The sequence below is a fragment of the Equus asinus genome, chromosome 1 (assembly GCF_041296235.1).
Source record: "Equus asinus isolate D_3611 breed Donkey chromosome 1, EquAss-T2T_v2, whole genome shotgun sequence".
NCBI lineage: Eukaryota > Metazoa > Chordata > Mammalia > Perissodactyla > Equidae > Equus > Equus asinus.
The window spans coordinates 107,237,016-107,258,788 of record NC_091790.1 but is presented as its reverse complement, the minus strand read 5'-3'; the positions used below and the strand labels follow the sequence as shown (position 1 = coordinate 107,258,788).

Here is a 21,773-nt window from a genome sequence, read left to right as displayed (position 1 = left end):
TTTGATATTGGCAATTAATTCAGTGTTGATGAAAGATCATGCAAGCCAGCCAGCAGACAGACAAACAGTATCACCTGTGTATGGACAAGATTTTCTCCCAGGCCATCAGTTTGCAGTGTCTTTTGGGGTGGACTTCGCAGCAATGTGACATTGCAGGGCAGTGTACCTTCATTTGATGGGGGAAATGAGGTAGATTCTGTGTAGAGGACTAAAGTTTCCTTTCTTTTAAGGCTGTGGAAATGAAATGAGTGGAGTAGGGCTTCTAGACTAGAAGTGGTTGTCTAGCATAGTGTTTTACATATGGTGGACACTTATTACATATCTGTCCATTCATTTGGGCTGGATAGGTTCTCACTCGTATAGTGATTTCTTTCTTTTTTTCTATATATTTGTACCAGGTTATGTAGTGTGTTGTTAGAGTGACTTCACTAAATAGTGTTCAAAATAGATTGGAAAAGGAGATGACCAAATTAATTTGGGGAGGTTGGGGCATTTTTATTAATTCCGTTGTCAATTATAGTAATCAGAGGTTAAATATTCTTAGTTTATTTAATATAATCTATTAAAACTCCAGACATATGTGTAAGCTTGTCTAACTTTAGTTAGCAAGTACCCTGACTCCATACTTTTATACAATATTTGTAATTCATGAATTTAACAAACAATTCAGTGTCTAACACATGGCTAGGCATTTCCCTCGGTGCTAAGGCTGTAGAAGTATCTTCCAGGCGCTTTTGGTGTGGTACTGAGAGCAAGACATGTAAACAATATGTGAAATAAATATGAAAGATTAGAGGTGCTGTTAAAGAAGGCTATATAGCATATATATTATACCAATGGGATCAGACAAGGTTTCATTGAGGAAGTGATATTTAAGCCTCCTTGAACAATGAATAGGCTTATTACTGCTGTTAATTGTTTGGTAGTTGGAGGAAAAGGCACTCCGGGCAGAATGAGTATTAGGACAAACATGTGGATGGTGAAACCTCCTTTTGTACAAGCGAACTAAAAATAGGTTAGTACAGCCGGAGTGCTGGGTGTGAGGAAAGTGGAGTTTTGAGTAGAGAAATGAAGTGATGCATTCACGTTTTAGAAGAAGGAGCGTGATACCAGTATGGAGAATGTTTTGGAGATGAGCAGACTGAATTATTGGAATAATATGGATGAATGGTGATTGGGAAAATCGTGGAAAAGACTGAGGAGAGGTATTAGAGGGAATGACATGGTCAACGGTTAGGAATGTTTGGAAGGTGGAGCCAGCAACAGAATCAAATTTAACACATTGTTTTAATAATAAAAACTGTAAACAAGATATTACTGATAATTATTGGTTAATTTTTCTTCCTTTAAACGTTTTTAAAGTATTTACAGGTAGTTTATATATTATCGGTCTATATCAGTATTTTTAAGTTCTTTTAATTTTCTTTTTGATTTTCTAATTGCTTATCTCTTGTTCAGTTATTTGGGAGCAGATTTTTTGAGAAGGTGCTAGTTTCAAACCTTTATTGAGAACCTGTGAGCTTAAAGAGATCCTACTTTTGCGATATCCTCTGCCCTGGTAACATGTGCTCCGAGCCCGTACTCTTTGTTAGGCTGTAATTCAGACTCTGTTTTCTGGATGGATTAGCCTGTGGTTGCATTGAGTCTTAGAGTTAGTGGTCATTGTTTATGTGATTCTATTTTCTGAAGTGCAAGCTAGGTTGACAAAGTCATCTGATGCTGATCTCTTGAGGGTCTAGTTTCCTGTGTGATAGCTGGAGAAGTCTGATGAAGAAAGAGAAAAGGGTACTGGTGTTTTTTAAAACTAGGCATCAAGATTTTGAGATTAACTTTCCTTATCACTGTGTCACATGCACTAAGCTTTGAACCTCAATCCTTCGTCCATGGTAGGGATCAGTAATTTTTCTTAGAACTGTGTGCTGTCCTTGTGTATTAAAATGTAGGAGATAACGTGTAATGTATGTAACTTCTGCCTGTTGGTAAGTACTCCTGGGCAAAGATGTAAATGGCATTCACTTTTATTGACTTGCTCTAGTTTGTGAAATAGGACCTTGGCCTTAGATAGCTCCAGGGGCCATTGATGTTACTTTTTCCCTAGCATTACTGTTAGTGTGCTGCTTTTACTAGTGACAGAGCCAACACAGGAGCGGTGAGTAGAAAATGGCTCTCTCAACTGGAGTGACACTTGCAGGAACCTTCTTTCTCCCCTTCTAGAGAACAAGCCCTGTGTTATTGAGTGAAAAGAAACTCAGCCTGCCTTGCATAGCCACCTTGGCTTTGCTGTCCACTCATCAGCTGGCTACTTGGAGTTTAGCTTCTGTTTTCTCGTTTAGAGAGAGAGGTCTGGGGAAGCCTGTGAAGAATGTGATGAACACATACCTAATTTTTGTCTTTGAGTTGAAGAAAGATAGTTACTAAAAGAAGTGCACACTTTTAGCCACCTTCCTGTGATTCATAGGAGAGCAGTGGGCTCGCTGCTTTGGGATATTATTGATTTTCAGATCTGGATCAGTAAGATCATGAATTCCACCCTGAGAATTGAAAGCAGTTGCTCGAAAATTGCTTGCAGTAAGTACTGAAGAAATGGCATCACATGGTGCAGAGATGTCCACACGTGCATTGGAAAATCTTTCAAGTTCCTCAATTGAGGGGCCTTCATCTGTGTAGGTAATAATATGACTCTTGACTCCATCATTGCTGAAGCTGGCAGCTCATCTCTAAGAGGAAGCTTTAAATATTCGTGACAGTGTGTGAACTAAGGAGCAACGTGTTTACCCTGAATTACTATCTGCTGATGGTTGACAGTATTAATGAGGTTAAGTTGAGAAAAATAGTGGTAACTCCATAATAACCATCAGATATTTTATAACTGATCTACTGTGATTTTTTTAGGAAAGCCAAAAGTAGATTTTGTTCTCTGAGAACAAGATTCTGTTTGGAAAATGATTGGCAGTCAGCAATGAAAAAAATCAGCAGTCGTTTGCGCTTGTGGAAATGACTTTATATGACTTACGAAGGAATATGAGGTTACATATAGCTTCTGTGACCCGGAAGATTAAAGACAAAGGAGTTTCTAGGTGAGCTGTGGAGAAAATAGTTGAGTGTAGGATTAGAGCTGAAGCTGAGAAGGGGGAAAAGCTGTAAAATCAATTTGAGCACCAGAAGAGATCTACTAGGAGGAGAATCAGAGGTTGGAGAGAGACAGAAGCTGGAGGAAGACAGCTGTAGCGACCCTGTTGTTCCATTTATTCTGGGCCACCTGACAGCAGTGTCCGAAAAAGATGAGAGACAAAAGGATATTCTTGTTTGGCAGAGCCCATCTTGAGAGAGGCTTTTTTGGGCAGTGATGAGTTGTAGCTATAATGTGCTGCCCATCTGATTCAGCCAGTGCTGGTGACATAACCAGCTACCAAGTTGTTGACCCCTACAGGGGTGGGGCTCTAACAACATGTACTCCCAACATGACTTTGGCCACTCTGTGGCATGCTGCCATTTTGCCAACCTGTGATCTGTGGAAGATCAGATATACGTTGTCAAATGTCCTTCCTCTATCCAGCTGGCTTATCCTCCCCTGGACGAAGCAACATCCCAGTGGCTTGATTATTTTTGAGAGTCTGACTTGATTTCTTTCCCCGCTCCAGTCGATCCCTTGTGTTATTTGTATACTGTCTACCTCCTCGACTAGATGGAAGTTCTGCTGAGAGCAGGGGAGCTTTTGCATTACCTTTTGAAGCCTTTTACATGTCTGCTTGGGGTTTTACATTTTGTAGGTGTTCATTGCTTATTATTTAATAAAATGGGAACTCTTAGTGGGCTTAAATGGGGCCCACCTCGTAGTTACTTTCTGTTCTACAAATAAATGCACTTTATTTTTTTCTCATCTTTTTTGAAGGGAAGGGAGAACATTCTAATTTCTGTTATATCTCATGCCTTTCGTGTATCTCATATTGACTCCCAAATTTCTGTTTCTAGCTCAGACCTCTCCCCTCAACTCCTGACTTACAACCAACCGCTTACTTTATCTCCACTTGGATATTAATAAGCGTTTCATACTCTATGTGTCCAAACTCAACTGATGTTCTGCCCTTCCTCTCTTCTCTCCATTTCGGTAAATAGCAACTCCATACTTCCGTTTCCTCAGGCTACAATCAGGCAGCTCTCCTTTAGGCCTCTCTTTATCCTGTACCCTGTGCCCAAGCCATGACCAAATGCTTTTGGCTCTGTAGTTAGAACCAACCAATTCTCACCACCACCACTACCACCAGCTTAGTCTACTAAGTCAATATATCCTCTGTCTCCCAAATTATTCCCATAGTCCTCTAACTGGTCTCCTGCTTCTTTCTCAGCAAGAGAACCTCTGAAAGCTTAAGTTGGATCATGTTTCTCTTCTACTGAAAACCTTCCAGTGTCTTCCCCTCTCATTCAGAGTTAAAGTCTTCACAGTGGCCTTAAAGTCTCACAGGCCTGGCCCCTTGTTAACTTCTCTGTTATCATCTCCTGTTGCTCTCCCACTCTGTCACTCAGCACCAGCAAAACTAAGGCTGATGACCTGGCTGTGAACTCCTGCCTGGCCAGCTCCACCCTCCTCCAGGCTCTGTCCTCACCCTTCTTCTGCCTGCAGAAATCTACATGACATCCCTCTGTTATCTTCTTCGAGTCTTTGCTCCACCTCTGCCTCACCTGTGGTGATCTCAGTGCAGTCCTCCTGACTACTCAGTTTACAATGACAGTGCTCCTTTGTTTATCTTTATCCTCTGTCCCGTTACTCAAGAAGGTAGGTTCTGTGAGGGTAGGAAATTTTTCTGTTGGATTCACTGCCACATTGCCCAGAGGACCTCACACATTTTTGGTGCTCAGAACATATTTGTGGAGTAAATGAAGGAGATGTGGTATATTCTGGCAAACTTTGAATTTTCAAAAATTATCAAGTACAGTTCTTAAATCTTGTAGTATATATGCAGATTCAGTTTCTTAATATGTATTAGATTTGCCTCATAACTTATGAAAACATTGATATGCATTTACCCAGCCATCTGTAATTTTAATATTTCTCTCTCTGTTATATGTTAAGTAGAAGTTCACCAATATTTTTAATATTGCAATAGAAATAGGTCACTTATAAATTAAATTGCTGGAAGCACAGGTTTGGGCTTGGGAGATAAATTAGTGTCTATTAGAGAAGTGCCCTAAAAACTCCATATTTTTTTTCTGCTTTAAATTTTTTGAGACATTGATATCAATTTCTAAATAAATCTGAGTCTTTAAGCAGATTGTCAAAAGATTAAATTCTGTTTATGTGCACATAATTAGTTTCATCTGCGGATATTAGCAGAAATTATTGAATGAGACAAGACTGCAAAAAATGACATAGAGCTTTAATAGTGTGTGGGGGGAAGGGGCAGAATGCATGGCAATGAAGAGTGAACAGTTTTATCAGGATGGAATAAAACCTTTCATTACATCTGAAACAAGTGTAAACAACACTAGAAAATATGAGACCTAGAAAATATATATTGAGAATAAAACCATGGAAATAATATATATAGATGTTACTGTGGAGTTGTACTTTCTAAGTTCTTAGAGGAAAATAAGAGAAAGAACAGAAGGAAGTACAGTTGAAATGAGGTACCAGTGTATTAGGTCACTGCATGAATAAAACAACACATGATGCGCCTGCGCCTTGATAGGTAAACAGTCTCTCCTTTGTAGAAAATCTGTTTCCTCAAGTGTCTGGGAAGAGTTGGAGTACTCATGTACTAACAGGTGAAGGACAAATTTGCTCTTAAATGCTTACAGTAAAGTGATGTCTTATGCACATTTTCACTAAAGACCTGAGGAACCTTTAGACCCCAAACCGCATGATGTGCACTCCACTATTTCATGCACACCTGTGACAACAACGACAAGACCATTATTAGGTATTTGACCTTGGCTCAAAATTCAGACAGAATGACTCCTGTCTGCGGTCACAAGCACTGTAGAAGTCTTCAACCAATCTCCATTGGTGTCTAGGTAACTTGATGGTTATATTAAGGGCAGAATGATTTGGATGCTCAGAAATCTCATGTAGGTTTTCCTTTCAGTCTATCACTGTGTCTCCAACTGTCATGTATGTACATAAGAACTATCAAACAGATGAGTGTGTGCAAAAGCCGTGTGCATTCTACTTTATAGGTTGATTGAAGAGATTTCCTAGGATGATTCTGGTTCCTCATTCTGTGCTCTTGTGGGTAGCTCATCTTTATAGCAGGGTTAATTTGATGAGTTTTTGCAATGAAAATTTGCCTCTACTGTCTTTGATATATATACATGTATACTACATATCTGTATGTAAACTATATGCATATTATGTTTAATATATTTACGTATGTTCTATATATGTTTATATATACTGGATAGATGGATGGATAGATAGATTGATAGAGCAACTGCATACCAAAACATCCTCATGTCCTTATGCTTTTTTGAACTATTCATAAGTTAAGTTGCATACATCCTGACGCTTACCGCTCAGTGCTTTAGCATGCATCTCCTAAGAATAAGGGCATTCTCGTAGATAACCAGGATACTCGACTATAATCAATCTCCCAAATGATCTTTTTTAGGTTTTTCTTTTTTCTTTTGTTTTTTAGTTTAAGATTCAATCTATGCTCTTTTAAGTTTGAAGACTATCCACACCATTTTTCCTTCTTTTTGTTCTTGTTTTGTTTTTCACTACTTTGACTTCTCCAAAGGCTCCAGGATAACTGTCCTGTGAAATGCCCCACATACTGTGGTTTTCTGACTCTTCTTTATAACTAAGTTCAGCTTATACCTTTTTGGCTTGGGTATATCAGATTTGATGTTGTGTACTTCTTGCTACATCACATCGGAAGGCACATAATGTCAGCCTGTTCCAGTGTTGGTGATATTGTTTGGTTACTTAATGCAGATGGTGCTTGCCAGACCTCTCTACTATAAAGGTATATTATTCCCAATGAAATTATTAAATAATCTGAGGGATAGTACTTTCAGACTATGAATATCCTATTCCCCAACAACCCTTTAATGATTTTTAGTATCCATTAAAGATCCTTGCCTGAGTCAGTTGCTCCAGCTGGGTGTTACAAACTGTTGATTTTTCTAATTTTATTATTCCTTCTACATTATTTATTTGTTTATCTTGTTTATTGTTTATTTTGTGAGGAAGATTGACCCTGAGCTAACATCCGTGCCAGTCTTCCTCTGTTTTGTACGTGGGATGCCTCCATGGCATGGCCTAATGAGCAGTGTGTAGGTCCGTGCCTGGGATCCCAACCCATGCACCCTGGGCCGCCAAAGTGGAGCACGCAAACTTAACCACTATGCTGCCGGGCTGGCCCTCTTTCTACATTTTTTGTCTAACGGTTTTTTCTATAAAGGAGAACATCTATCCCATCTCTCTTTTTTACAATATTACTATGGACTTAAGGACTTGATTCTTTTTTTTCTAACATAAATTCCAGCATTACTGTCATTATTCATTTTTATGTTCAAATTGAGACTGGCAAGTGGAAACCCTTTAAGACAGCCTATGCAAATTTTTTTTAAAATGGTTATGACTTTTTGTGTTCTCTAAGAAATCTTTGCCTACAAAAAAGTTTTTAAAAGTATTCTCCTGCACATTCTTCTAACAGATTTATATTTTTGGTTTTTATGTTTGGGTCTGTGATCTGTCTTGAACTGTTTTTTACATGTTGTGAGTTAGGGTTTAAGGTTCATTTTTTTTTTCTATTTTGATATCTGGTTGTTGTAGTATCATTTGTTGAAAACAGACTTTCTTTTCCCATGGGATTGCTTTGACAACTTTGTCAAAAGTAAAATGATCATATAAGTGCACATCTATTTCTAGGCTCTCCATTACGCTCTGTTGATATTGATCTGTCTGTTGATCCTTACGCTAGTACCACAGTTTTCGTTACTGAAGCTTTATAGAACGTCTTTAGGTTACGTAGTAGTGTCAGTCTTCCAATTTTGTTCTTTTTCAAGATTGCTTTGAATGTTCTTATTTCTTTCCGTTTCTATATACATTTTAGAATTAGCTTGTCAATTTCCACACAAAAGCTTAATGGTATTATGATTGGTATTGAGTTGAATCTGTAGATCAATTTGGGGAGAATCAGAGTCTTAACAATACAGATTCTTCCAACCATAAACATGGTATCCCTCTCCATTTATTTTCATCTTCTTTCATTTCTCTCGGCAATGATTTGTAGTTTTCAGTGTTGAGACCTTGCATATATTTTAAATTATTCCTTAGTGTTTTATGTTTTTGATGCTGTTTTAAATGTCTCTTTGTGTCTGTCTGGCTGTCTGTCTCTCCCCCTCCCTTCTTCCCTCTCTCCTCTTTTTCTCTCTCTCCCTTGTTCTCTCCCTTTCTCTTTCTTCCTCTTCCTCCCTCTCTTTCTCTCTTCCCTCTCCCTCCCTCTCTCTCTCACTCTCACTCTCTGTCTCTATGTCTCTCTTTATCTCTCCCTCCCTCTCTCCCTTTCTGTCCCTCTCTCTCATTTCTTCCTACTCCCGTTGCCTAGAATGAAGGGACTGGTCAATCGCTGAAGCACAACATCCTGAGCGAGCCGTTGTTTTTTAAAAGAGTGTAGAGCGAAAATGATCTTGCTGCAGTGTGATAGATGTCAGCACAGTCATCTGTATACTCCGTTTTCTGATAGAAGCAGAGAGGTGTGGGAGAGTGGGAGAAAGCAAAAGCTTTGAGAAAGTGACCTCTGAGTTAAGGCTTGTGGAATGAGTAAGACCCACAGAGATAAGGAGAGAGCACTCCAGGTAGAGAGAAAAATACAAGCAGAACCTGAGAATGTGATTCCTTTGGAGAACTACTTGTGATTTTAGCAGGTGAAGTGTTCTGGAGAAGCAGGCAAAAGAAGGCCTTGTCTTAGGTTAGGCAAAATGAAGGGGTTTGAGCTCTACCCGAAGCTCCCAGGAGACTATTCCATAAATGATCTCCTAAATTTAAGTTGCTTCTCTAAAACCTATACAGGTATTGGGTGAGAATTATTTTTATTAGTTTATCAATAAATTATTTTTCCTGTGTGCTTTGACTTTCTTTGCCCAGTTTTCTATTTGAGTTTTAAGGTTTTCATTATCTATCTTTCATCACTTTTAAGTTTTGCTTCTAATGTTTTTGAGATATAGAAACTTGATTTTTATATATTCAGATCTGATTCCCTTTGTAGGTTTTCTTAGAAGGAACTTCCTTATCCTAAAATCATGTGTTATTTACCTACAATCTTTTCTACTACATAAACTATGCAAATGATTTTGTTTTATTGACTTTTTAATAAAATCTTCAGTGTATTTTGATGTGTGTATTTCTTTCTCCATGTACTAGAACAGCTGTTTAATAGTTTTATTTTTTTTGTAGCTGAATTTAGATGGCATCTTTATCATCTGCAGATATTTTTTTGGTTTACACAAGTTTTTCTTTACAGAAAAGCTTAGGAAAGTACAGGCCGTGTGATGGCTTACAGGTAATGAGTTTTCCTTGACCATCGGTGCTTTTATTTCTTTTACTCGAACTAATGCTTCATATTTAGGAAATTTCCTGTTAGAGTTCAAATTTCTGGCTTCTACTGATAAATCAGCAGTGTGCCCTCTGTGTCCCCATGTATGGTCCCTGAAGATTGGGCATGCTTGCTTCTCCTGTTTGCCTCTTATTCCTGTCTCCCCGATGCTGACTGCTGGGTGCCAATCGCCTTTCAGCTTACACAGGTGTTTTTCTTATATCACTGATGTATTTCCCTATGTCTCTTTCAAAACCTGGAGGATAAGAGACCCGAGAGAACCACATTTTAAAGAAAGTGGAAGGCAGTGGTGTCTATGTAGAAATGAAGAGTCCCACAAAGTTTGAAATGATGCCTGTCCCCTCAAATTCAAATCCCGTCAAAATGTACATAATTTCAAAGCTTTTTGGCCTATATGAATTATAAGTTGTGTTCATGTGTGCTTTTTGAAATGCAGTGAAACTTTTCTTTGTTTTTTTTGCTGGGAAAGATTTGCCCTGAGCTAACATCTGTTGCCAATTTTCCTCTCTCTCTCTCATTTTGTTTCCTCCTCAAAGCCCCAGTACATAGTTGTATATTCTAGTTGTAGGTGCTTCTAGTTCTTTATGTGAGTTGCCACCCCAGCATGGCTACTGGCAGACGAGTGGTGTGGTTCCACACCCGGGAACCAAACCCTGGTGGCCAAAGTGGAACGCACCGAACTTTAACCCCTAGGCCACCAGGGCTGGCTCAGTGAAACATTTTAATGGGTAGACAGAAATATCTGCCTTCCTGTTAGGTTTAGTTTTTTTATTTATGTGAATTTTGACTTACTTGTGTGATGTTTCAGAAATGCATTCTAATACATGGGTCCTACTTGTGGGAGCTGTTGTAAATGACACTAGTTAAATACTCAGCACTATGCCTGACTCAGTCTCAGTGTAAGGAAGCTATTGATTTTGTTATTATTTAAAATAAGGTAGTCAGTGTTATATAATAATATGTTACTAGGTGGGATTAGTTTATGCTTGTGTTCTTTTGTTCTTGTGTGTTCTTGGTCAGATAATGTCAGTATTACACTAGCTTTATTTAATGATAGGCTAGCTTTCCTTTCTTTTTACTATTATGGAACAGTTTATAGGATTTTATTTATCTTTTATTTTAAATTTTGAAATACCCATCATACTATCTGACTCTAGTTCCTTTGCTAGGTAATTCTTTGTCAGCTTTTTCACTTTTCTTTTGGGGGTGGTTTATCCTATTCCTGCCATCTGTGTCTTCTTGATGTAATATATGTATTTCTAGAATATTCACTTTCTTTGTGATTTTCGAATGTAATTAGCATAAAGTCTGAAATAATCTCTCCTATAATGATACTTGTATTCTTTTCTTAATCTCCCCCTCCCTAATCCAGGTTTACCTGTTTGCCCTTTTGAAGGACTAATTCTTGGGTTTATTTAGATGTTTTAAATTTGTTTGTGGGGATGGTCATCTGTGTACAAAAGTAGAGTTTAATATAGTGAATCACACTGTACCCATCTCCCAGCTTGGAACAGTTATCATCATTTTCTTTTGGATTTATGTATTAATTGCACTCATTGTTTTTCTTTTTTATATTTTTACCCATCGGATTTTTGTAACTTTATTATTTAAATGCGTAATTCTTTAATTTTATTCTTTATTGAAAAAATAAAGCACTTTAAAGAAGTGAGTTTGATAATAAGCTCAACTTTAACAGCTTTCCAACAATTAAACTTTTTTTTTTTTGAGGAAGATTAGCCCTGAGCTACCATCTGCTGCTAATCCTCCTCTTTTTGCTGAGGAAGACAGGCCCTGAGCTAACGTCTGTGCCCATCTTCCTCTACTTTATATGTGGGATGCCTGCCACAGCACGCCTTGTGAAGTGGTGCCATGTCCACGTCTGGGATCTGAACCAGCGAACCCCGGGCCACTGGAGTGGAACGTGCTAACTTAATCGCTGTGCCACTGGGCTGGCCCCTAAAATTGTTTTAATTTTTAAATATTTTTATCTCAGTAATTATTTTTAGAAAATACTACTGTGTTATGAATTTCTGTTTTATGCGTTGATTGTCCTATATACAGTTTGTAGTTGCAAGACTTATTGAATTAGATATTTTTTATTATAATTTTATGATCAATTTTGTAAGTGGCATATCATATTCTCAAAATAACATATAGTCTATGATTGTAGGGTTAAAAAAATAATCATTAATCTTTTAAAAAAACCTTAATTATAGTATTCAAATAATCTATATCCATATTTATGTCTTTCAAATACCAAATAGGGAAAATAGTAAACTATCAAAACCTCCCATTGTGATTATAAGCTATCATTTACTTAGCTTTTTCGTTTTCTTAGTTTTTAAGCATGCATTTTGTGTTTCTGTTCTTTCTGGTAAGACGTACATACATTGATACTGAGTGATAAATCTTAAACCTGGTTTCAAATGTATTACACTTCTCAACTTTCAGAAATCCAAATATTAGCTATACTTGGTTGGTTAAGAGGGTATATCTTCAGAGCTTAATTATACTTCTGGAGGTTTTGATTTTTTTTGTACTTATGAAAATCTTTTAGCTGTTATGGACCCTCCCCTGCTTTTTACTGGGTATTAATTAGTGATTATACCCAAATACTTGCCAGTCATGTACAATAAGTAAATGTTGTGTTACCATTGCATAGTCAAGTTCAGTTATTTTTGGTTTGAGCTTTGGTTTGAACTTGATAACTGTGATCCACTTAATAATTCTAATTAAGAAAAATCATTGATAATTACATATAAGTTTATAAAGAGATATTTGAAAATACTAGAGTGATGATACAACTTTTCTATAATTCTCTTTCAGAATGTTACCACTCGCATGCTATATACAGAATATGCTGGTATTTTTATGGTGGCTAACCATCCCCGAGATGGTCTCTGAATTTTGGTATCTAGAAGTTCCCAAAGAGCAGTTTTGTACCCCATAATGCCGTTGAGGGTCTTTAGGAGACGTCTAGACATCTGCCTCTCAAAGCTTCTCAGTGTCATTGCATTGGTGACTATTAAGGTTCGAGTCCAGCCTTCTTTCTTGTTGACTAGAAAACTTGATTTGTCAGCTTCTGTTTACAGAACCAGATGAAGAGTGGCTCTTCCTCACGTGGGTAGACTCATGCCTCCGACTCTGCAGTGAACACCATATCAGCCATGTAGACTGAAGGTTTATTTCCAGCTAACTTGTCTATTTCGTTTCCCTACATGGAATATCACATTTAATAAGAAACACAGAATGTAAAAGATTGTGAGAGGCATGCAGGGAATCATTAAATTAAATTGTTCAGTGACAAAAGGCACTGGTGATTCCCTGATGCCGTCATGTTAATCGTAGGGATAATCTGGCCACTGGACTGGAGATACTTAAAATCCAACAGACAAGGGGCCCCGACTTGAAGAGCACCAGGCTGCGCACAACTGCCGTATGCTTGTGATGCTGTGTTTTCTACACTGACCCACCCACCTTCTGTTGGGCCCATTCCCTCCTCCCCTCTTTAGGTCTGAACGTACGTCCTGTCAGCTTGTTCTCATATCTTGGCCTGTGTGTGTGTGAGCCGTTTTGTTTCTTTAAGGGCAGAGCACATCTACTCTGTCATTATGTGTTGGTTTTATAGTTTAACTTTCAGAGGGCAGTATTATTTTAATTATTTCAAAATTAGCCCCTTCTCTTTCCCATTGTAGCCCTGATGATATGGGCAAATCTGTAACAAGCCTTGGAGAGTTTCATAAATGCACATAGATCTTTTTTTTCCTCTCTTTTTTAAACATTTCCCTTGTTTTCAGTTAGCAGATTAATAGGGATCTGCTGGCAAAATTTGACATCTTGACTCAGGAAAGATTTTTTTTTTTTTTGAGGAAGATTAGCCCTGAGCTAACTCCTGCCAATCTTCCTCTTTTTGCTGAGGAAGCCTGGCACTGAGCTAACATCCGTGCCCATCTTCCTCTACGTTATATGTGGGACGCCTGCCACAGCATGGCATGCCAAGTGGTGCCATGTCCGCATCCGGGATCCGAACCGGCGAACCCCGGGCTGCCAAGAAGCGGAACGTGTGCACTTAACCGCTGCGCCACCAGGCCGGTCCCTAGGAAAGATTTTTTTATTTGAAGTGATACTGAGCAATTGGGTGGGTGATTTTATTTAAATGCTTTATAGAATTTTTCACTTACTACTTTGAAATAATTGATTTTTTCCCCCAATTTCTCTATCTAGTATTTTTATTGCATACACTACTAATTTGGATGTACTGTGTAGGTGTTTTAAAATTAAAACCTATAGTCTAGATTTTAGACCTATTTTTCTAGACATTGTAAACTTGGAGCATACTGGGTAATTTAAGCCAAGGCTGTTTTGAAGTGTGAACATAATGGTAGTGGGCAGTTTGCCAGAGAAAGGTTCGCTTGATGTTGATTATTTTTTAAACTTCCTGTAGTGCTTCATTGTGATAGTTCTCCGGCCCAGGAAGCTGGAGTATTGCACAAGTGCATTGACTCCCTAACTTAGCTTGCCCGCTGCCAGTCTTTCTAAAGCCACTTTCATCAGAGTTCTGCTAGGCCTCTATTTTCCGGGGTAAAATTGACATACCTCATAGCATCAGTAACATGAAGAAGTACAGGGCTTTCTTCTTTGTTTAGAACATCTTATAATTTTTATTTTATGAAAGTTTGAATAAATGGATGAATTTGACACGTAGGATTTCCAGGTCTTCTTAGGCATTGCAGAATGTTCCTCATCTCATGCTGGTACCTTTAGAATATGAGGGTTATCTGACTACATTTTTTCATACTCTGGATTAGGTTCCTTCCCACATCCCTCTCTTCTCGAGGCATGTTTTTATTTAAAGCATCTGTCCTTTTTAGTTTTCATACCTCGTTCTTGTTCTGGCAAGGCATGTTTATAAATGTTAGGTTATTCCCTCACTATTCCCATTCTCCACTTCAAGCTGTTTCATTTTGGAAACTGGAGCCTCTAAACAGGGCTTTTAGTGTCATAAACTGGATATCATAATGTGGCGGGCCTTGCAAGAGGAAAGCCAGCTCGGGCTGCTCCCTGCCCCCAGAGAAACCCAGTCCAAGGATAGATTGGGCACAACTGAAACAGCCTGTGTCTTTAGGGACTCTCAGATCTAAGGACTACACTTCAGGGGCCATTTGAACACTTTCTGATGTCCCTCCTTTTTCCTTCCAGGACTCTGAGGTGAGGCAGAGTGATGGAGAGGAAAGAAGTGCAAGACTTGAGTTTTAATTCTCAGATGTATCTTGAAACATCTTTTAGATGGATGCATCCTTATAATCCATGTAGGCCTCAGGTTCTTTGTCTGTAAAACAAGGGAGTTAGAATAGATCAGAGTGGCAAACACAGATGCCTCCAGGCTGGGTCAAGACTGAGGCCAGGTGGAGGGTGTGTGCTCCATCCAAAGAGGTCTGCAGCTTCTTGGCTATATTATCGTCATGGTAAGAGAATGCAGGCCTGGCAATTCTGTGTCTTTCAACTTCTTAAGAGAAGTTGGAAATCTGGATTTTAATATGAAAATTCAGTGTTTAAAATGTTAGCAATTAGTTCAAAATCTTTAGAAACACTGTATAAAGCCACACAAAACGTTCTGTAAGCCAAATCTGCTCCTAGGCCTTTGGATAAGATAATGAATAAGGTCTGCTGAATTAAAATTTTTTTGGGGGGGGTGGTAAGGAAGATTGGCCCTGAGCTAACATCTGTGCCAGTCTTCCTCTGTTTTATGTGGGACACCACCACAGCGTGGCCTGACAAGCAGTGCTAGGTCTGCACCCGGGATCTAAACCTGGGAACCCCGGGCCACCAAAGGGGAGCACGTGAACTTAAGCACTATGCCACTGGGCCGACCCCTGAATTAAATATTTTTAATTAATTTAATTTAATAATAATAATTTAATAATTTAATTTAATAATAATTTAATTAATTAAATATTTTTAGTATCTGTTATTCTGATACTCTTTCTTGGAGGAGAACATATAGTGTCCTGGTTGTTGCCAAAAGTGGTAGAGAGAAGGAGGCCGAGTGGTTGGGTTGAGAGACTTGGTTTGGCCACCACCAGTAGGTGCCCAGAGGTCCCCTCTACTCCCCCTGGGAAGGTATAAGAAATTGTGGGACTTCTGTAAACTCTAGCAGCAGCAGCTACTGCTCCAAAACAGCTGCTTTTATCATCTGAGTAGTATCAGTTCTGTGCTGAAGCAGGTGGAGCTGAAGTTTCAGCTCAGCTTTGCACCCAGCCGATGGGAACTGATGCAGTGGAAGAATCCTGAAGATGTGAGCAATTCTCTTTGGAAGCAGAAAGATCTCAGTATGTTGCTGTTGTTGTTGCTTTTTCCATGTGGGAAAGATATTCTCATTTAGGAAGCAGTATAGGTGGGATAGAATTTTCCTCCAATTCTAGTAGTGTGGAGTAAGGAAAGAGAAGAAGGCAAAGAGCAGTGTTCGTGCTGTAAGCACTGCTGAAGTGGCCCTCAGGTAAGCCAACATGAGACAGGACCACCTGTGCCTAAGCTGTGGTGTGTCACTAGGGCAACCTGTGGAAAAATAAGAATCAATTACAGGTTTTTGCTAACTGCAGAATCAGAACATGGATTGGAAAAATTAGTATTAGTCCAGTAGCCTATTCTATTTTGCTAATCTAAATAACTCTAAATCCCACCCATGTATCCTTTGAGAAGCTGATGAAAGCCGTAGTCCCTCTTACTAGAAATATGCACATAGTAGGCTAAATATCTTAGGCTTTGCAAACCACATGGTCTCCATTGCAACTGTTCATGTCTGCTGTCTTAGCATGAGAGTATCCACAGACTATAGGAATGGGTGTGGTGGTAGTCTCATAAAGCTCGGCATTCAAAAACAGGCAGCAGGCCATATTTGACCTGCAGGCTGTAGTTTGTCCACCCCTGGTTTAGAACATTGATAGCTGTGCTAGATTGGAATATTAATTGGCAAATATTCATCTTATCCTCCTCTTTGGGTGGAATATACATCCCGGCTCCATTGCCTTTGAACTTGGCTTTGAGACACTGGCCAATAGAATGTGAGCAGACATGATGCATAGAGATATTTTAAATGTGTTTACATGCTCTAACTTGTCTGATGTACTCTTGCCATTTGCCATGAAAAGAACATGTCCCAGGTCGTGCTGGTCTAAGGAGGAAGACAGACAGAGAGCAGTCCTAGACCCCACACACAGTTAGAAGCCAAGCTCTGCTACCCACAGCCAGAAGCACAGTTGCCCAGCTGAGCCCAGACTGGATCAGCTGAACTTCAGGCCACCTACAGGCCTGTGAGCTCGAGAATAAATGTAGATTGTTTTAAACTATTGAGTTTTGGGGTAGTTTGTTAATGCAGCATAAGTGTAGAAATAGCTGGCCTATATTATAGTACAGAGGAGGACGGTTATTCATCTGGATAAAACAATTAAGACATGAATCTCGTCTACAAAAGCCAGAACAACAAAAGGAGATGTTTATCTCCTTACACAAATCCCAGAAAAAGATAAGGGAATATTTGTCTTTGTTTTATAATTCTCCGCCCTGCTCCTCATCCCCCATGCTTCTCCCATGGTTGGAATAAACCCTGAATTGTAGATTTAGTTTCCTGTGTGTACAACTAATCAATACTTAACACCCTTTTTGAAGCCAACCCCAAAGAAGAGCTCAGTCCTGAGAACTGAATATTTCGTACTTCTGAAACTATAACTGGGAAAATATCCAGGCTCTTCCTCCGAAACAAACAGTTGTGGTCTCCTCAATTCAGCAGAGAATTTTGAGGGCCTGCTCTGTGCTAATCTCTGTGCTGGGTGCCAGATAGAATTTATTCACTCAATATTTGTTTTGTTCTAGCTGTTTGCCATGTCCTGTAGTAGTCTCTGGGGACACAGGGGTGTGTAAGTCAAGGTCGGGGCCTTCAAGGAGCACACCAGCTCACGGGAGAGACAGGCGAGTAAGTGGATGATTAAGGTGCAGTGCGGTAAGCTGTAGTGTAAGTGCACATTCCAGGGGAGCTTGGAGGAGAAGCCCTTGACCATGCCTGGAGGTTGGAATGTGGGGAGCGTTTCAGGAGCGTCTTCCTGAAGGAATTGTCACTTGAACTGAGTCTTTCTGTAGGACATGGTTACGATGAAGCCCTGTAATTGTGGAGTAGAACAGGGCTTTAGGAAGTATGCTTCTCTTTCACATTAAAAGGGAGTTCTCTCTCCCCTTTAAGATTTCCCTCTGTCCCAGAGAGAATTCAATCTGGTGAGAGTCAAGCTCTCATCTTGACTCTCAAGTGCTTTGGGTGACTTTATTATTGAAGCTGTTGCAAGTATCTATAAATTCTAGCTAATTAGCAGTTATATGCACTCAGCTGAGAAATAATGTAGTGATTCTCATTTGTCAAGGTGGGCATGTATACCATTGTATGATGTCAGTTTTTATGTTGCAGTAGTGTCAGATTTCTCAGGGTGATATTTTGCTTTGTTGTCCTTTTTTATTTATGTGGAGTGGCTTCAGGGAGGAGGGGCAAATGAGACTAAGAAAATGATCTAATTACCCTGGAAACGATTTCTTCCTAAAAACAGTCCTCAGTTTAAATTGTAAATTTGTTGAATTTTCTGGACAGTTTAGTGGATTTAAGAATTTAATTTTTAAATATAGTTGCTAATAAGTTATTAGACTGGCTTAAAAGCTATCTGGATTGCTTTTTCTTAATGTGGAATGCATTGTTGCAGAAAGATGCCCGTATTTATCCAGGTTCAGTTTTAGAGAACATCTCAGCTAACTTTGTGAACTTCAAAATGTGTGTTTCATCACAGAAAACATATTGTTTTCGCTCATTTTTGCTTATTGTTCCAGAATTAATTCTTAGAAGACTGGCAGATAAATTCAGTACTTTGCAGGCTTAAAAGAGTGAGTGTATTGGGGAATATGCCATTGGTATTCCTTCCACTACGACGGCATTGATCTCATTGAAACAGAAATCATGTAGAAATTCTTTCAAGTTTTGGAACTTTATATTTTCTTTTACAAAGTGTGAAAGTGGACTCTATTGTAGCTTTCCAAAATGTGTTCTTTGCTGATTGCTGACTCTGCAGAAGCCTGTTGAATGACCGAGATGTTGCCTAATGTTGCCCAGATCAGCTGAAAAAGGAGGGAAGAGCCTCTTAAAGGCCTGGAACATCTGTCTGGGACCCTAACAAAATTCCACTTGAATTTAGTCCCTCCCGTTGTAAATAGGTGTGCAAAATAAGAAATTTGAAAAATATGAAAAAGGTAAAAAGAGGGGAAAAATAAAATTTCATCAGCTAGAGATAAGCAGTATTAGTATTTGATATATTTCATAAGTGCATTCTTTTAAAAATTTGGTTTTGATTTATATTACAGAACTGTGAACATAATGTGTATATTCTGGTTACTGTTCATATTTTGATCTAGTTATTATACCACAGGCATTCATAAGCATTTATTTTAATGACTGTACTGTGACTATACCAGGATGTATCTAATTATTCCCCTATTGTTAGATACTTAGGTTGTTTTCTAATTGGGGTTATTGTAGATATAATAAATCTTTTTTAATAGAGATTTTTATTAAAGGTTAACACATAGACAGTTCATGTGTGCATACATGAACATTAGTGTACAGTATTTTGAATTTTTCTCAAGGCAATACACCAGTGAAACTGCTACCTGTGTCATTAAATTATCACCAAGTACAGTCATGTTACCACTACTCAGGCCCAGAATAGAACTTGACCGTGTCCCCTAAATGCACTCCCCCCCAGTCACTGTTCTTTCCCTCTTCCTGGAAGGTGATCACTAACCCAGCCTCTAATCATGTAGATCAGTTTTTGCCTTGAAGGTCTACGATGAATTTCCTTTAGATTCTCAAAAGTGGAGTTGCTAGATCAAGAAGTATGAATATTTTAAAGTATCTTGCTTCATATAACCAAATTGCTTCCAAAAATATCATGTCATTTTTATTACCACGTTGTTTGAAAATGTGGAAAGGAGTTTTCCTGAGTGTGAGAAGGGAAAGAAGTGAGGGTCACATGTAAAGGGACAGTTCTGGGCTGTGAATAGGACCAAATGGGGCCATATTACTTTAGGGAAATTCTAGCAATGTTTTGAAATTCTATTTTATCCACCTGGAAAATGCTCTTCTTTATGTGGACATTGCCCGTCATCGTGACAGAAGGAAAGGAGGCATGGTGAACCATGTGCTGACTCCTAAGATCTGGACACACGTGGCACACACACTTCTGCCCACACTATGTTGGCCACAGAAAGGCTCACGAGTTCAGTAGAACCAGGGGTATGTAATGCAGGGAGAGGTACTGCTGGAGGAAGGGAAACTGGAATATTTGACAACTGTATCCACCATACTTACTGAATGACTTTGCCTCGTCCATGAGATCAGAGCATTTAGATTACCCATCTTTTACTTTTATTACAGAAGCACATCCTAGCCTTTGGCGGAGAACGGGCGGGGTTTGCATCTCCACGTAGGGCTGTAACTTCTGTAATTATCAGTGGAGTGTTTGCATAATACTGAACTTTTCTGGGTGTGCTTCCTTCTTTTCCAAGAAGAGGCCCAGAAATGTGCTTATTCATTAAGAGGTGATAGAGAAATGCTAAATTCAGTTTATTAGATACTTTTTGGTGGAAACAAATTCGTCTTTAGGAAATAAGTTTTTATGACTAGTTTACGCTTTCTGGTTACCTACTCTCCGCGAGACAGTTCGGTAAAGTTTTCCTAGTCCATTGGTAATGACACTTACAGAATTGTGGAGGTTTTCTGCCTGGCACGCCAAGGGAACTGGCATGGCTTATTCAGCAATAGGCTTGCTGCAAGTTGTCAGGCACGGTGTCATGGTTAACATCCTGTGTTCAGCGTTTACTACTGTAAATTTGCATTCTGTATTGCCGTTCTTCTCCAAAACGGCTGTTTTCTAGTATTGATTGATAAAATCAAAAATCGCTTCTCATTTCACTTTCTCTTTATGTCTTCAGTTAAGACACTGTGATGCTCAGTTAGAGGGGTAGTTGCACGGTGGTGGGGGTAGCACAGTGGTATTAGGTGAGCTCTGATTTAACATGGTGTCTCTCTTTTGTTCCCCAAAGATCTCTTCTCTCCAGGGATGGTGAAGTTGGAAAAAGGCTCCTTTAACCCTCCTCCAGGATGAACCCCCTGCCACAAAACATGGAGAACGCTCTCACAGGGAGCCAGAGCTCTCATGCTTCTTTGCGCGACGTCCATTCCATCAACCCTACACAACTCATGGCCAGGATTGAGTCCTATGAAGGAAGGGAAAAGAAAGGCATCTCTGATGTCAGGAGGACTTTCTGTCTGTTTGTCACCTTTGACCTGTTATTTGTAACATTACTGTGGATAATAGAGTTAAATGTAAGTTTTTTTCTCCATGACTTTGTAAGAGTTGTTTCCAGAGACAAAAGACAATTTTCTTATTTTTCTCATCGTTTCTGTCTCATTTAGTAGATTCCATCTTTTCCCAGATGAGGCAACATTGCACTTGTCTAGCTAATTCGAACCTTTTATTCTTTACTGTCACTGTTTAAAACAAACCTGGTTAATTTAAAACTGACTTTGTCCAGGATTTTCAATTTGATTTCATGGTGTTTGCTCTGTAACAGAAGTTGGCAAACTATAGCCTGGGTGCCAATTTCAGCTGACCTGTTTTTATAAGTAAAGTTTTATTGGAACACAGCCTTGCCCACCTGTTTACATGTTCTCTGTGGCTGGCTTTTGTGCTGAGTCATTGTGACAGAATCCATCTGACCCACAAAGGCAAAAGTATTTATTCCCTGGGCCTTTTCAGAAAAAGATTGCTGATCCTTGCTTGAAAAAATGTAACGGGCTTCTGGAATATGTTTTAGATGTTTCATCTACTTTTCTAATTCCCATGTGTAAGATTTTGCATACGTTTATTTTTCACTTTTTTGCAAAGACATTATTCATATTTTATCCCAAAAATTGCCCTGGAGGCCTTTGGAGGTTTGTGTGTATTTTGTCAGGTTTGTGCAGTTGTATTGCCGAATAATTGGCTAAGCCAGTCCTGTCCAACAGGAGTATGATGCAAGCCTCATGTGTAATTTTAAGTTGTTCAGTTGCTACCTTTATTTAATAAAAGTAAAAATATACAGGTGAAATTCATTTTATTAACACATTTTATTTAACCCAGTATGTCT

The 21,773-nt window shown here is 39.0% G+C and overlaps 1 protein-coding gene across 6 annotated transcripts in view; it reads left to right on the top strand.

Annotated features, from left to right (window-relative positions):
• Window positions 1-21,773, top strand: part of STARD3NL (STARD3 N-terminal like) — a 51,000-nt gene that overhangs the window by 5,727 nt on the left and 23,500 nt on the right. For 5 of the 6 annotated variants that reach the window (XM_014831870.3, XM_070504552.1, XM_070504542.1 and 2 more), the window contains exon 2: window positions 20,688-20,970. In XM_014831870.3, the coding sequence (XP_014687356.1) occupies window positions 20,746-20,970 (225 nt within the window). In that variant the 5' untranslated portion in view covers window positions 20,688-20,745. Of the gene's footprint in view, window positions 1-1,060; window positions 1,206-20,687; window positions 20,971-21,773 lie in introns of those variants that run through there. The other variant, XM_070504548.1, reaches the window with a different exon arrangement.